A 17,636-nucleotide genomic window follows, 5' to 3' on the forward strand; every position below is an offset into this window, starting at 1 on the left:
TTCACAAATGTTCAGAATAATGAAAATATGGAAACAATCAAAATATCTATCAACTGATGAGTGGTTTTAAAAAATGTGGAATATCATTCAGTCATGAAAATGAATTTAGCACTGATTCATGGTACAACACAGATGAGCCCTAGAAACATTATGAGAAGAATAAGAATCTGGGCAATAAAAGTCACTTATTCTATGATTCCTTTCATATGAAGTATCTGGAATAGGTACATGCATAGAGACAGACAGTAGATTAGGGTTTACCTGGTTCTGGTGGTGGTCACAGGATATACTGCAAGTAGGAAAGTGAGAGATATCATTGTGGTGATAGAAATGTCTAAAGTCAGCTTGTAGTGATGGCTGTACCTGTTGATAAGTTTGCTAAGAATGCTTGAAGTGTACACCCCAAACAGGCCAATTTTATGGTATGTAGAGGATATCTCAAAAGAAAAAATTAAGCCAGGCATATTGGCGCACACCTGTAATCCCAGCAGCTCAGGAGGCTGAAGCAGGAGGATCTCGAATTTGAAGCCACCCTCAGCAGCTTACCGAGGCCCTAAGCAACTCAGCGAGACCCCGTCTCTAAATAAAGTATAAAAAGGACTGGTGAAGTAGCTCAGTGGTCGAGTGCCCCTGAATTCAATCCCCAGTCTCCCCCCTCTACAAAAAAATTAAGAACATCCTAGGAAGCAAAGAAAAAGGAGCTCATCTCTTTGACAATTTGTGAGAGGTCATTCAGAGCTCATTAGGCTACAGTCTGATGTTGTGGCGCTGGTGATGGTGATGGTGTAAGTGGTTTTCCCCTGAGGTCTGAGGGTCAAGTAGTGATTTGTATTTAAAAATTTAAAAAGAGTATTGCTGGTTTGAAATTTGGAGCAGTCGGGTGGGGAAACAGATGGCTTTGAGAAATATCGGGGATGTGGAAGTGACAAGGTTTTATACAGATTACATACAGGCAGTGGAGGCAAATGAGGATGCCTCACATTGGGCATGCTTAAAGTTGAACTCCTGTCACCTCCCCAACCTTGCTGTATTTCTGTGCTCCCAATCACAGAGACTGGATCAGCATCCTGGCACAGAGCAGGCACTTGTTGATTGTCTTTGGAGTAAACAAATAGGGTATGATGAATAGAGTAAAAGCAGATGAGTAGAATAAAAAAATCTGACTAAAGAAAGCAGTCACCAGTTCCTGCCAAACGGCCAGTCCTAAACTCACTCTCAAGGCTGGCTCAACAGATGTGCAGCACAATTCCCATCAGAGTACTTGAGCAATTATCGGGTCACTCCCTCACCCAGAAGAACACGCACTGTACATCAGGTACTCCTGGCCTAGAACCTGCAGGTGTGGCACAGGGTGGGCTTCCCCAAGAGTCTTTTATCCTACAGTCTACACGTGGCGCAACGGCAGGTTCTCGTCCAGCCCATGTGAGCTTGAGGGATGTTTGGTGTTGTAGAGGTGAGGGTCACAGTGGTGGCCAGCTGGTGGATCTATGTTTCGCTTGGCTCTATGGCAGGAAGACCCTCTTCCCACCAAAGAGGTTTGGTAACTCCCCACCCGCCAGCTGTGGCAGACAGAAAACACAGCTGTTAGAAGCATCTTAAACATGGACTGATTGGTTTGGATGATTTTTGCCTCCTCAGGGTTGACAAGCACAGACAGAGAAATACTAATGGTTCTTGATACATAACACCAAAACAAGGAAGTGACTGGTCTCAGTCCACACTTCCAAGAAATGAAGAACTAGGAGGAGCGTACTGAAGAAGCCCCCAGACTACCACTCCACTGAACTTTCCCAGGTTATAGAAGAGAAGTGAAATTTGCAAGCCAGAACAGAAATCTGGCTGTGTGGCAGTAGAATTATGGGTGGACACATTTGATGAAGTACAGTTTTTTAACCCTGTTTCAGACCATATCATTGGATAAACATCCTTTTCAATGATAAAAATTCGAGTCATTTCTGGCGCTTTTCCTGGAAAAGATGTGAGGTTACAGGAACAGCCATAAGAGGCTGTTTTCTGGGCATGGCGCCCAGGACTCAAAGGGAGGCTCTAAAGAACATCTGGCTGGCTTGATACATAGAAGCCTGCCCTGCATGTGTGTATTTGCGTGTATGTGTTTCTCTTATGCTGACTCATGGCATTGAAGCCTCTCTGGAAACACCCCCACCCTTCTGGTCATCCAGTTTACACACACCCCTTGAGCTCCTCCTTGGTTCAAATGTTAAATCAAGAGGAAGAAGGAAAACAAATTGAAGAGCTGCTCTGAAGTATCTTGAATTTTCTGTGTCCCCACTCTTAATAGGAGAGAATACCCCAAGTTTGACTGTTCTCTGAAAGTAAACTCTCTTCTTAAAGCATCAACATTATTCTAACCTTTGGATAATACTAGAAGAAGAGGTCACCTGTATTTTTGCTTCTGACTACTGTAAGTAAAAGCAGAAAGATGGCAAGCCTGAGGACCAACACTGAAACAGACCCTGAAATCGAGCTTTTTGTGAAGGTAAGTTTTCCACCTATAATAACAGCATACAGAATGTATTATTGACTCAGTACTTCAGCTTCTTAAAAAAAACTCAATGTTTGGGCTAGAGATTGGAAAGAATTTTGGAGTTATTCCTACTCTCAGTTCTAGAAGAATGCCTGGGTGTTCGACTGTTCTTAGATGACAACCAAAAATAGATCTTGTCTGAAAAAGAGAAGATGATATGGTACAAAGAGCACTAGAATAGTTGGTAGTCAGAGTAACTAAATTCTATTTTCAGTGGCTTCCTATGTAACCTTGGGGAAAAAATCTCTTCCTGCAGACCTTTTTTCTGCATCTATGTGATGAAGAAACAAAATCATCCTGAAGGGCTTTCCAACTTCAGAATCTGGATTTTATGAGATAGGTTTTGCAAGGTCCAAATGAGAGGAGGAAAGGACTGAGAATGACTTGAGACCCCAATTTGCACACAGCCCAGACAAAACTTTCTAAAATTCTTTCGCAATGGAAAAACATAGTAGCAGTTATATAGATGCTGTGGAAGAAAAAAGCCAGAAATCTGTGTGCCTGTTATGTGAGGAGCATAAGGAGGAGTCATTTTAGAATTCTGTACTTCCTCTTTCTAATCTGGCTTGGAGGTTTTGAAAAATATGTCTTAACTTTTCTGAAAATTACTTTGGAAAACCCCTGAAGCAGGAAAAAGAAACATGCATTTCCAAATTACTCATCAAGCAAAAAAAATTTGTATGGGTTATTCCAAGTAGAAATGAAATAGTTTCCTAAATCTTTCCATACATAAACTGTTTAGTTTTACAGTGTGTTTTCATTGAGTATTGGAAATATTTAGGATAATAATAATATAAAAACAACAACAACAACTTGGTCTTGGTCCTTTTCTAAACCCTTCCAAATACTTTAATGTATATTACCTCATTTATCCTAACAGCAAGTTAGGATACAGGTTACTATTAATACATTATACATTATCATATCATAATAATGAAATTATACATTATCATCAGTAGGAGTGATAATAGTAGTTAATACTTTATTAAAATTTTGTTATTACAATCTTGTAGTAATATTGTCCTCCCACTTCTATGTAAGTATAGTAAAACATTAAAGTTTACGTAACTTGTTTCTAAAACTATACAGCCTATTTATAACTTTACAAAGACATAAGAAAGACAAAATAAGGTATACTTATCAGATGTTAAACACCTTTGACCAAAGTAATTGTTTTAAAACAATTTGAGGTTATTTATCAGTTGATCACACATATACAATGAGGACATCAGACCAGTGAATTCCTACATAGCAAGTCATACAAATAAGCATTTGCTGGACTATGGATCATAAGAGCTATCCTATCTCTGGATTGTAGCAAAACATGTGACTATTCAGACAGGATAAAAATGAGCCTTGGTTTTCCAACTAGCCTTTTACATCTACCAATTCCAAACGAGGTAACATTTCTTCATAGGGCAACTAAATTGTTCCTTTTGTCTAAACTGTTCATTCATTCAATTAAGTCATATTTCTCAAATCAGCTATTGGCATTGATCTGCATTTATCTTCACAAGACTGCCTATATTCTAGTGGTAATCTGGAGAGGAGAGGTTAGCAAATCACACACTGGATGTGTAAATGTTGAATTAAATAACAACTTTCAGTTTAAACTAACCTATTATTTATTGCATACTTTCTGTATGGCAAACAATATGCTAAGTGGCTTATTACTGACCCCATTTTATGGATACAGAAACTAAAGAAAAATGTAGCTAAGTAACTTTGTCCAAGATCACTGAACTCGTGAATGAAAGAGAATTCTAATCCTTTAAAAATAATATGTATAATTTATTCAGTTGTTTTTAAATGGGTGAATACTTTAGTAAAAACTTCCAGAATTTCATCAAATGGAATACTTTAGGTATAAGTTTATCTAATGGCATTGAAACAAATTACAGATTTTCTAGAAGAAACTTGAATTACATCTGGTCAGGTGTTTTGTTTTGCTTTGCTTTAATATGTGTTCCACAGATCATGTACATATATGAATATACCACAGTGAATCTCCACATTGTGTACATCCACAAGACTGGGATCCTAATTGGAATAAGACATACTCCATGTTTGTATAAATATGTCAAAATACACTCTACTGTCATATACAACTAAAAGAACAAATAAAACATTTTTACAAAGATCTCTAGAAATTTCATGGAATATGCTAGGAGGGGACATAAGAGTCAAGAAGGGAAACAAATGTTAAGTTTTAAAAATATTGCTCTTTATCAATGGTAAAAATTAAATGAATCTATGATTTCCAACACAGCTACCTCTGGCTGTGGTTTAAAAACTCTAGCACAACTTCTTCCCTATACTGTTGATGGACTCCCTAGAAAAGATTAAGCACTTTTCAGTCACAATTAACATTTTCAATCATACCACCTTTATATTCCATGTAGTCAGTGAAAACATTGTCCTTCATCTCTGAATGATGTGTACAAGCTTTATATCCAGGAACTAAGAACAGAGAAGTTTATCATCCATATTTTATTGTCTCTAAATGCAGGATCCATCTTCTTTGTTCATTCTTTGAATGTTTACATTCTCTACCTAACACTCTAAAATTAGGGTTTAGTAGATTTGTACAGAAAATTATGGAATGAAATGTTTGGGTCAAAATTGTGAATGTAATTCTTTTGTCAAAAACATTGTCTATGGGAGGGGGTCAAGAATGGAAGAAGGAGGGACTGTATAGAGGAGAAAGAGGGGTGGGAGGGGTGGGGGAAGGAAAATAACAGAGTGAATGAAACACCATTACCCTATGTAAATGTATGACTACACAAATGGTGTGCCTCTACTTCATCTACAGCCAGAGAAACAAGATGTACCCCATTGTTTACAATAAAAATGAATCAAAAAAAAAACATTGTCCAACATGTTTAAAAACAAGAGATTATACTCTTCTCTGACTGTTCAAACTGTTTTCAAACTTATAGTTTGAAACTTATAGTTCTAAATAGTTAGAACTATTATAAAAGTATTATAAAACTGATTGAATCAAAAATTCAAGAAAACTATTAGATGGGAGAAAGCTGTGGGTTTTAGAGGCGACAGCCAGGGTTCACTAAGTGAGAACAATGTATTTGTTATCAACTCTTGACTAGATGAGTGTACTTGAGAAAGCCAGTCTCTCTGAGCCTTACCATCCTCACTTATAAAAGAAGAGTAATGATAGAATCCACCATGAAGGATCATCCTCATGACGATTAAATGAAACAACTATGTAAATTACAGCAGTTGGTAACATAGTAAATAGTCAATAAATGTTGGCTATTGCTGCTATTATTATTTTCAAGTTTAGAAATGTTGGTCACAAACACAGACAAAAAGTTGTCTTTGAGTTAAAGACACTTAAAAGAGGTAAGTAATTTGTCCATTAAACTAGGTAATTTATATCTTTAAATTTTATGTGATGGCACTTTAAATTAGGATAACATAAACAGAAAAAAAAACGTGTTTTCCTGTGAAACTTTGCTGCATTTCCCCCCCACGTCAGTGTTTTGACTGTCCTTTTGCTAAAGGAGACCCACCCTTCCTGCCATATCTATTATCAGACTTCATTCTTCTTCCTGCCTCCCACCCTTAATCATGCTTCCACTCACTAAGCCCATTTCTGTTTGGATCCTTAGTCTAACTTCTGTTAAAAAAGAAATGCAGTTGCCAAGGTTGGTTGCCTGTTCTCATGTCTGTTCACTCCTTGACATCAGAAATGAATCACAATAAATATCATTTCCTCAGTAATGCCCACTGCTGAGCAAAAGGAAAATTTGCCAAAACCCTGAAGTTATTCCCAGGGTTTCTGGGATCTCAATATTTCTATAAATAAGAGATCAAAGGATCTTTAAGACGAAGTAACTTTTATGTCCTTCTACAGGCTACAAACTAGCCTGTAGAAGCAAGACAAAACAGGAAAATATTGGGTTCAACAGATGAGAGATGCTGATAACCAGAAGTTCAAGATCGGGGTGCAAACATGATCAGGTTCAGGTAAGGACTCTCTTCCTGGCTGGTAAATGGTCACCTTCTCAGTGTGTCCTCACATGATAGGGAGAGAGCCTCTCATCTCTTCTTAATAAAGACACTAATCCCATTATGGAGTCCCCACCCTCAAAACCTCAACTAAATATAATCACCTCCCAAAGGTCCAATCTCCAAATACAATCACATTAGGGGTTAGGACTGCAACATATTGATTTGAAGGCAGGACACAATGCAGTTCATAACAGACAGCAGTTCCTTTCAAAGAATTAGACACCCTAAAGAAAGAGTAGGTTTGTGTATGGAATAAAGAAAATGGATTGAGCTCCTCCTGGCTTTCACTCTCTCTCTCTCTTGCACATGTGCTCTCTCTCCCTCTCTCTTTTCCTCTCATTTTCTCTCTTACCCTGCAGGGAGACACTCTGCCTGTTTGCTTAATAAACTGTCTTACTTGAGAAAAAAACAAAAGAAAAGAAAATGGATTGAAATTCAGTTTGAGATATGTTGAAATTGAAGTGTCCCAAAACCTAGATCATGAGGATGCTACATCAGCTGTAGCCCTCTGAAGAAGTGGCTTACATTTCTTCCTCATTCCTCTTCTTTTGTCCTTTAGGTAACCTCCTCATTGCTTTTTCCAGATTATGTTACCATCCTTTGCACACATAAATATCTAGGGTGAAAAATAACAGAATGAATCGAACCATTACCCTATGTAGATGTATGAGCACACAAATGGTATGCCTCGACTCCATGTACAAACAGAGAAACAACATCCCATTTGTTTACAATAAAAAAAATTTACCCTTCTGCATTTGCACTACAGAGATGCCATGACATCATTATCACTTATATAACTCACTTTAAAAAAAAATCTAGGGTGAGTCTCAAAACATCAAACTTACCACCCACTATCCCTCATTATTTGTAGTCTTCCAATCTCCAGATCATTTTCCCCTATTTCCTGAGCATTATTGTCACTCTTTCCAGTATCGCTTCTATCACAATCCTTGGTGATTTTGATATCTACCCAGATAATCCAATACTCTGACTTCTCAGATCTTGACTTCTTCTCCAAGGATCTTATTCTCCATAATCTCTCAGATAACCCTTTCCCACGGTCACTGCATTGTGTGCAATCCCTGAATAACATCATTACTTGAAACTTTGTTCTGTGCTTTTTCAGCTTTTCTATTTTAACATACTTTATCAAATTGTAATTTACATCAAATAAACTGCACTTAAGTATACAATTCAATGACTTTGAACATATATGTGTACATATATACATGTGACCAGTATTCCAATCAAAATATAGAATGTTTTCATCACATCAGAAAGTTCCCTTATGTCTTTGCAGTCAGTCTTTCTCACCCCACTCCACAGTACCATCCACCTACAGATAACCACTGATCTGCTTTCTGTCCAGATAGATTGGCTTGCCATTTTCTAGAATTTTTCTGTAGATGGAATCATACAATAGTATGTACTCTTCCTGTGTGGCTTCTTTCACTTAGAATAATAATTTTGGGATTCCCCTATGTTTTGTGCATCAATAGGTCATTCCTTTTTATTGCCGAAGTATTCCATTGTATGTATTTGCTATTGTTTGTTCACACATTCACCCACTGAAGAACATTTGTATTGTCACCAGCTTCTGGATATTGTGAATAAAGTTGTACTAGTCATTCTATATCTATATGCTTTTATTTCTATTCAGTTAATACCTAGGATTGAAATTCCTGGGTCATATGATAGACGCATGTTTAACTTTGACAAACTTTTATAAAGCAGTTGTACCATTTTATACTTCAAACAGCAGTACGTGAACATTCTGGTTGCTCCACATCCCTGCCAACACTTGGTGTGATCAGTCTTTTCCATTTTAGTTATTCTAATGTGTTCATAGTGGGGTTTTAATTTGCATTTCCCTGTTGACTAATGATGTTGAGAATCTTTTTGTGTTCTTATTTGTCATCTGTATATTGTCTTTTATAAAATGTCCAAATCTCTTGCCCATTTTTAAAGTTAAGTGCTTTGTTATTGAGTTTTAAGAGGTTTTTATTCATATTTTAATTTCCTTACAATAAAAATGTTTTTCATTTTCCTAACAATTGTTCTGAAGATTTTAGCTTTGATACATTATTAAATTTTCTCCTCTCCCTCACTCTGAATCACAGTCACATTGACCTTCTTTCAGTTCCTTATATGTGTCATATGCAAGCCTATTGCAAAATCTTTGTATATGCTATTTCCTCGGTTTAGAATGCCTTCTTCATGACTATTCATCTAGTTAATTCTTATTCCTCCTTTGAACCCAATTTAAATGCCACTTTCACAATAACAACCTTCCTTAATGAATTTCACATCATTTCTCTGGGTTCTTCTGTTTCACACACATGAAATGTACTTCCTTATTTCAAAGAATTTATGTCTATTTAAAACTGAGAGTTAATTTGAGGGAATATTTTTATTTTAACATTTTTATTTTAAAATAAAATAATATAATATTTAATATGTTATAGATACACATATAGTCTAGTATATGTTAAACATAATTATTTGTTAAGTGAATATGTATTGGGTATGTAAATGAATGGTTGAATGAATGAAGATGAATAAAGGGTCTACAGATTTAACTCAATATGTACAAAATTTCAAAGCAGAAAAATGTGTTGCTATTTTCAATCCATAGGAGAAGGTGGTGTTTTTTTTTTATAATGAATGGTATGAAAAAACTATTAACTATTTGCAAAAAATAGCTAAAAATCCTAAAATAGGAGTCCCAATACACCTCTCACTCCAAAATAAATTACAAATAGTTGAAACAAATGCAAAAATGAAGAAAATGAAACCATAAAAACATGACAGAAGATCTTTTATATTAAAACAAAATAAGAAAAAAATAAGTTTTGTAATCTTGATATATAAGCAGATCAGAAAAACCAGACTCTATAGAGGAAAAGAATGATAAATACTATGTAAATTGTTTTTGGTACCAGGATTGAACCCAGGCGTGTTTAACCACTGAGCCACATCTCCAGCTCTTTTTTTTTTTCCTTTTTTATATTTTTTAGTTGTAGATGAACACAATACCTTTTTTTCTATTTATGTATTTTTATGTGGTGCTGAGGATTGAACCCAGTGCCTCACAAGTGCTAAGCAAGCGCTCTACCACTGAGCCACAGCCATAGCCCTCCAGCTCTTTTTATTTTTTATTTTGAGACAAGGACTCACTAAGTTGCTTAGGGACTTGCTAAATTGGTGAGACTGGCTTTGAACTTATACTCCTCCTGCCTCAGCCTCCTGAGCCACTTGGATTGTAAATTTAATTTTCAAATAACATGTTTTTGTTTTTTTTTTCTTTTAATTTATTTATTTATTTATTTATTTTAATTGTAAACAAATGGGATACATGTTGTTTCTCTGTACATGGCGTAAAGGCATACCATTTGTGTAAACATAAATTTACATAGAGCAATGTTGTTTGATTCATTCTGTTATTTTTTCCCTTCCCCCCACCCCTCCCACCCCTCTTTACCCTCTATACAGTGCTTCCTTCCTCCATACTTGCCCCCCTCCCTAACCCTAACTCTAACCCTAACACTAACCCTTCCCTCCCCCCCCATTATGTGTCATCCTCCACTTATTAGCGATATCATTCGTCCTTTGGCTTTTTGAGATTGGCTTATCTCATTTAGCATGATATTCTCCAATTTCATCCATTTGCCTGCAAATGCCATAATTTTATCATTCTTTATGGCTGAGTAATATTCCATTGTATATATATACCACAGTTTCTTTATCCACTCATCAATTGAAGGGCATCTAGGTTGGTTCCACAGTCTGGCTATGGTGAATTGAGCAGCTATGAACATTGATGTGGCTGTATCTCTGTAGTATGCTGATTTTAAGTCCTTTGGGTATAGGCCAAGGAGTGGGATAGCTGGGTCAAATGGAGGGTCCATTCCAAGTTTTCTAAGGAATCTCCACACTGCTTTCCAGAGTGGCTGCACTAATTTGCAGCCCCACCAGCAATGTATGACTGTACCTTTCTCCCCACATCCTCGCCAACACCTGTTGTTGCTCGTATTCTTGATAATCGCCATTCTAATTGGGGTGAGATGGAATCTTAGGGTGGTTTTGATTTGCATTTCTCTTATTACTAGAGATGTTGAACATTTTTCCATATGTTTGTTGATTGCTTGTACATCTTCTTCTGTGAAGTGTCTATTCATTTCCTTAGCCAATTTGTTGACTGGATTATTTGAATTCTTGGAGTAGAGTTTTTTGAGTTCTTTATAGATTCTGGAGATTAGTGCTCTATCTGAAGTATGATTGGCAAAGATATTCTCCCACTCTGTAGGCTCTTTCATCGCATTGCTGATAGTTTCCTTTGCTGAGAGAAAGCTTTTTAGTTTGAATCTATCCCAGTGGTTGATTCTAGCTTTTATTTCTTGTGCTATGGGAGTCCTGTTAAGGAAGTCTGATCCTAGACCAACAAGGTGAAGATTTGGACCTACTTTTTCTTCTATAATCTGCAGGGTCTCTGGTCTGATTCCGAGGTCCTTAATCCATTTTGAGTTTAGTTTCGTGCATGGTGAGAGATATGGGTTTAATTTCATTCTGTTGCATATGGATTTCCAATTCTCCCAGCACCATTTGTTGAAGAGGCTATTTTTTCTCCATTGCATATTTTTGGCACCTTTGTCTAGTATGAGAAAATTGTATTTATTTGGGTTTGTGTCCATGACCTCTATTCTGTACCATTGATCTACCTTTCTATTTTGGTACCAATACCATGCCATTTTTGTTGCTATTGCTTTGTAGTAGAGTTGAAGATCTGGTATTGCAATACCCCCTGTATCACTCTTCCTGCCAAGGATTGCTTTAGCTATTCTGGGTTTCTTATTCTTCCAGATGAATTTCATAATTGCTTGCTCTATTTCTGTAAGGTACGTCATTGGGATCTTAATTGGAATTGCATTGAATTTGTATAGCACTTTAGGTAGTATGGCCATTTTAACAATATTAAGACTTCCTATCCAAGAACATGGAAGATCTTTCCATCTTCTAAGGTGTTCTTTAATTTCTTTCTTTAGTGTTGTATAGTTCAAAGAGGTCTTTCACCTCTTTTGTGAGACTGATTCCCAAGTATTTTATTTTTTTCGAGGCTATTGTGAATGGGGTAGTTTTCCTAATTTCTCTTTCTCAAGATTCATCACTTATGTATAAAAATGCATTGGATTTATGAGCATTGATCTTGTAACCTGCTACTTCACTGAATTCACTTATGAGTTCTAAGAGTTTTCTGGTGGAATTTCCAGGTTCCTCTAAATATATAATCATGTCATCAGCGAACAGGGATAGTTTGAGTTCTTCTTTTCCAGTTCGTATCCCTTTAATTTCTTTGGTTTGTCTAATTGCTCTGGCCAGAGTCTCAAGAACGATATTGAATAGAAGTGGTGAAAGAGGGCATCCCTGCCTTGTTCCAGTTTTTAGGGGGAATGCTTTCAGTTTTTCACCATTTAGAATGATATTAGTCATGGGCTTAGCATAAATGGCCTTTACAATGTTAAGGAATGTTCCCACTATCCCTATTTTTTCTATTGTTTTGAGCATGAAGGGGTGCTGTATTTTATCAAATGCTTTTTCTGCATCTATTGAAATAATCATGTGATTCTTGACTTTAAGTCTATTAATATGGTGAATTACGTTTATTGATTTCCTGATGCTGAACCAACCTTGCATCCCTGGGATGAAACCCACTTGATCATGGTGCACTATCTTTTTAATATGTTTTTGTATGCGATTTGCTAAAATTTTGTTGAGAATTTTTGCATCGATGTTCATTAAGGATATTGGTCTGAAATTTTCTTTCCTTGATGAGTCTCTGTCTGGTTTAGGTATCAGTGTGATATTGGCTTCACAGAATGAGTTTGGGAGGGTTCCCTCCTCTTCTATTTTATGGAATACTTTGAGAAGTATTGGAATGAGCTCTTCTTTAAAGGTTTTGTAGAACTCGGCTGAGAACCCATCTGGTCCTGGACTTTTCTTTGTTGGTAGGCTTTTGATGACTTCTTCTATTTCAGTACTTGAAATTGGTCTATTTAAATTGTGAATGTCCTCCTCGTTCAGTTTAGGCAATTCATATGTCTCTAGAAACCTGTTGATGTCTTCGAAATTTTCTATTTGGTTAGAATATAGATTTTCAAAATAGCTTCTAATTATCTTTTGTATTTCAATCCTGTCTGTTGTGATATTTCCTTGTTCATTCCGAATTTTAGTGATTTGGGTTTTCTCTTGTCTTCTCTTTGTTAGTGTGGCTAAAGGTTTATCAATTTTGTTTATTTTTTCGAAGAACCAACTATTTTGTCAATTTTTTGTATTGTTTCTTTTGTTTCAATTTCATTGATTTCAGCTCTGAGTTTAACTATTTCCTCTCTTCTACTACTTTTGGTGCTGTTCTGTTCTTCTTTTTCTAGGGCTTTGAGCTGTAGTGTTAGGTCGTTTATTTGTTGAGTTTTACTTCTTTTATTAAATGCACTCCATGAAATAAATTTCCCTCTAAGTACTGCTTTCATAGTGTCTCAGAGATTTTGATATGATGTTTCTTTGTTCTCATTTACCTCTAAGAATTTTTTAATTTCCTTCCTAATATCTTCTGTTATCCATTCATCATATAATAGCATATTGTTTAATCTCCAGATGTTGGAATAGTTTCTGTGTTTTACTCTTTCATTTATTTCTAACTTCAATCCATTACAATCTGATAGAATACATGGTAGTGTCTCTATCTTCTTGTATTTGCTAACATTAGCTTTGTGACATAATATATGGTCTATTTTAGAGAAGGATCCATGTGCTGCTGAGAAGAAAGTGTATTCACTCTTGGTTGGATGGTATATTCTATAAATGTCCGTTAAGTCTATATTATTGATTGTGTTATTGAGATCTATGGTTTCTTTGTTCAATTTTTGTCTGGAAGATCTGTCCAGTGGTGAGAGAGGCGTGTTAAAATCACCTAGTATTATTGTGTTATGGTCTATTTGGTTTCTGAAATTGAGATGGATTTGTTTGACATACATGGATGAGCCACTGTTTGGGGCATAGATGTTTATGATTGTCATATCTTGCTGATTTATGCTTCCCTTAAGCAGTATGAGATGACCTTCTTTATCCCTTCTGACTAACTTTGGGTTGAAGTCCACATTATCGGAAATGAGGATGGATACTCTAGCTTTTTTGCTGAGTCCATGTGCATGGTATGTTTTTCCCCATCCTTTCACCTTTAGTCTATGGGTATCTTTTTCTATGAGGTGAGTCTCCTGCAGGCAACATATTGTTGGATCTTTCTTTTTAATCCAGTCTGCCAGTCTATGTCTTTTGATTGATGAATTCAGGCCATTAACATTCAGGGTTATTATAGAGATATGATTTGGTTTCCCGGTCATTTGGTTCATTTTTTAAATTTTATTTATTTATTTGTTTGACACAACTGGTTTCCTCCTTTATTTGACAATTCCTTTAGGATAATTCCTCCCTTTGCTGATTTGCTTCTTTGTTTTTCATCTCTTCCTCATGGAATATTTTGCTGAGAATGTTCTGTAATGCTGGCTTTCTTTTTGTAAATTCTTTTAGCTTTTGTTTATCATGGAAGGATTTTATTTCATCGTCAAATTTGAAGGTAAGTTTTGCTGGGTATAAGATTCTTGGTTGGCATCCATTTACTTTCAGGGCTTGAAAAATGTTGTTCCAGGCCCTTCTAGCTTTTAGGGTCTGGATTGAAAAATCTGCTGATATCCGTATTGGTTTCCCCCTGAATGTAATTTGGTTCTTTTCTCTCACAGCCTTTAAAATTCTGTCTTTATTTTGTATGTTAGGTATTTTCATAATAATGTGCCTTGGTGTGGGTCTGTTGTAATTTTGTGTATTTGGAGTCCTATAAGCCTCTTGAACTTGATTTTCCATTTCATTCTTCAGATTTGGGAAATTTTCTGATATTATTTCATTGAATAAATTGTTCATTCCTTTGGCTTGTTTCTCTAAGCCTTCCTCAATCCCAATAATTCTTAAATTTGGCCTTTTCATGATATCCCATAGTTCTTGTAGATTCTGTTCATGATTTCTTACCATCTTCTCTGTTTGTTCAACTTTGTTTTCAAGATTAAATATTTTGTCTTCAATGTCTGAGGTTCTGTCTTCCAGGTGTTCTATCCTATTGGATATGCTTTCTATGGAGTTCTTAATTTGGTTTATTGTTTCCTTCATGTCAAGGATTTCTGTATGGTTTTTTTCCAATGTCTCTAACTCTTTATTGAAATGATCTTTTGCTTCCTGTATTTGCTCTTTTAACTGTCGATTGGTGCGATCATTCAATGCCTGCATTTGCTCTTTCATCTCATCCTTCAGTGCGTGCATTTGCTCTTTCATCTCATCGTTTGCTTCCCTGATCATTTTAATTATGTACATTCTGAACTCCTTTTCTGTCATTTCTTCTGCCATGGTGTCACTGGGTTTTATTGGTGTAACATCTAGGTTTGTTTGTGGCATTTTCTTTCCTTGTTTTCTCATATTGTTCAGGTATCAGAGGACCGCTGAGATATTGTAGATTTCCTCTATTGACTTACAATGTCCCTGAAGATTTCTATATATATCCCCCCTTAGCCTTCAGTAGGCTGAAGTCTTGGAGGAAGTTGATAATGCGGTGCTCCACAAGGAAGCTGCCTCTCTAGGAGTGGTGGCCTTCAGGTGGGGTATAATCCCTGCTAGTGGGCAGAGGTGCCTCCACTTGTTGACCAATGGTCATCCAAAGGGGACCTAGGCTGTGGGCTGAGGCAAGGCCTGTTTGGGCCTGAGTCTCTGGTTTTACCGTCCTTGTGGGGAAACCTCACCCAGCAGGGAAGACTCACCCGGTGGGGAGGTCTCACTGGTCAGTTCCCTTCTAGAGGTTCCCCTCAATTTACAGCTACTGCCTGGGCTGGGCTGCCTTCCTCTGCAAAGTTCCCAGGGGCCTGGCCCCAAATGACGTGTTTTTAAAATTACATGTAACATGCATCACAAAGAGTTAATATCTTTAATATACAGATAATTTTTCCAACTCAATAAGGAAAATTTCATCCCCTTAATAGAAAAATGGAAAACTGTCATGACCAATTAATTCAGAAAACAAAAGAAATCAAATGGTCAATGTACATATGGAAAGATACTTTTCAGGAAGGAAATTTGTCAGAGTATATCAAAATAGAAAATGGGTATACTTTTATCCTGCATTCTCATTTTAAGGATGAACTGTAAAGATATAATCTCAGATGTGGGACAAGTTATATGCCCAGGAATATTTGTTGCTAAAGTCTTTAGTAAAATTTTTGTAATATTCTAAATGTCTATCAACAGAAAATGGTTATATAAATTCTCATAATATAAAAAAATTATCATTTATTCATCATACTTATAATTTTATATATAATCAGATTATTTCATTCATTATCTCTCTTAGCCCACGGACGATAGAGTCCATGATATTAAGGACTTCCAACTTTGTCTCCACAAACTAGTCCATTTATCAATAATCACTCAATACATACTTGTTGAACAAACAAATAAACGACCTGAGGCTTTTTTTTTTATCTAAATAGGCTGGAAGTGATGGGGGAGAGTATTGGAAACTGTCCATTTTGCCAACGCCTCTTTATGATTCTCTGGCTTAAAGGAGTTAAATTTAATGTGACAACTGTTGATATGACCAGGTAAGAGAAATCGGGACATGTTAAATTCTGGAGATTGAAATTGGTAGACACCAGTGTAATTCTGTTTTTATAATGTGTACTTTATCTAGAGACCTAACTCTACTTATTTTAAATAATCACAGAAAGCCGGAAGAGCTGAAGGACTTAGCCCCAGGTACCAATCCTCCCTTCTTGGTGTATAACAAGGAGCTGAAAACGGACTTCATTAAAATTGAGGAGTTTCTAGAGCAAACATTGGCTCCTCCAAGGTACAACATTTTATAGGATATTGTTATATTATTATATAACCTGTAATCTATTCAATTGGCATATTTATTACAGGTTGAGGATTATTGTAAATTTAAAAGTGCTTTGGTATTTCTGGATCTACATGTCAAATAAGACATACTCATAAACCTCTCCCTCCAAATTCAAATACACAAATATGATAAATACATTATTTTAAATTATTTTTAAATGCATAACATACTTGAAAACAAGAACGTAAATTATCTGTGGTCTTAAAATAGAGAAAACAGGATCCAAGATGGCGGACTAGAGGGTGACTGCATCTCCAGTCACTCCAGAACCCAGGATTCAAGAAGGGGAGGCATTGAGAGGCTAGGACTAAAATAGAGCCACGGGGTGAGTCTCCCCCACCCGGTGAGGCTCGGCCCAGGTGGCAGGCCCAGATTCAGGCGGCTTATTAGAGTAGGGTAGGGCAGCTAGAGTCTTCTCCAGGCAGCCTTGGGCACTCCGGTGGTGGGCTCCTCCCACACTGACAGCTTCTTGGAGCAGGCCCCCCAGAGAGAGCCATTCCACACAGAGCCAGCTCCAAGCCCTGGAACCAGTAGCAGGCTAGGGGCAGCTTTCTTTGGAAGCACTACATTATCAAGTTACTACAAGACTTCAGGCTACTGAAGGCTGGGAGGTGATACACTGGAAATCTACAGGGACACTATAAGCAAGTAGAGGAAATCTGCAATATCATAGAGTCCCACTGACATCTGACCAATATGAGAAAACAAGGGAAGAAAATGTCCCAAACAAACCTAGATACAATATCAATAAAACTCAATGACAGCACAGCAGAAGAAACGTCAGAAAGGGAGTTCAGAATGTACATAATTAAAACAATCAGGGAAGCAAACGAGGAGATGAAAGAGCAAATGCAGGCACTGAAGGAAGAGATGAAAGAGCAAATGCAGGCATTAAATGATCGCACCAATCAACAGTTAAAGGAGCAAATATGGGAAGGAAGAGATCATTTCAATAAAGAGTTAGAGATATTGAAGAAAAACCAAACAGAAATCCTTGAAATGAAGGAAACAATAAACCAAGTTAAAAACTCCATAGAAAGCATAACCAATAGGATAGAACACCTG

At 36.6% G+C, this 17,636-nt stretch overlaps 1 protein-coding gene and 1 long non-coding RNA gene across 2 annotated transcripts in view; both read left to right on the top strand.

Annotated features, from left to right (window-relative positions):
- LOC306651769 overlaps positions 1-17,636 on the top strand; it is a 100,478-nt gene that overhangs the window by 40,409 nt on the left and 42,433 nt on the right. The window lies entirely within an intron of this gene.
- The window catches only part of CLIC2 (chloride intracellular channel 2), a 58,115-nt gene continuing 42,388 nt past the window's right edge, over positions 1,910-17,636 (top strand). Inside the window, exon 1 of the mRNA XM_079124557.1 lies at positions 1,910-2,497. Coding sequence (XP_078980683.1) covers positions 2,441-2,497 — 57 coding nt within the window. The 5' untranslated portion in view covers positions 1,910-2,440. The remainder of the gene's footprint in view (positions 2,498-17,636) is intronic.

The sequence above is a fragment of the Sciurus vulgaris genome, assembly GCF_902686455.1.
Source record: "Sciurus vulgaris genome assembly, chromosome: X".
NCBI classification, from domain to species: Eukaryota; Metazoa; Chordata; class Mammalia; order Rodentia; family Sciuridae; genus Sciurus; species Sciurus vulgaris.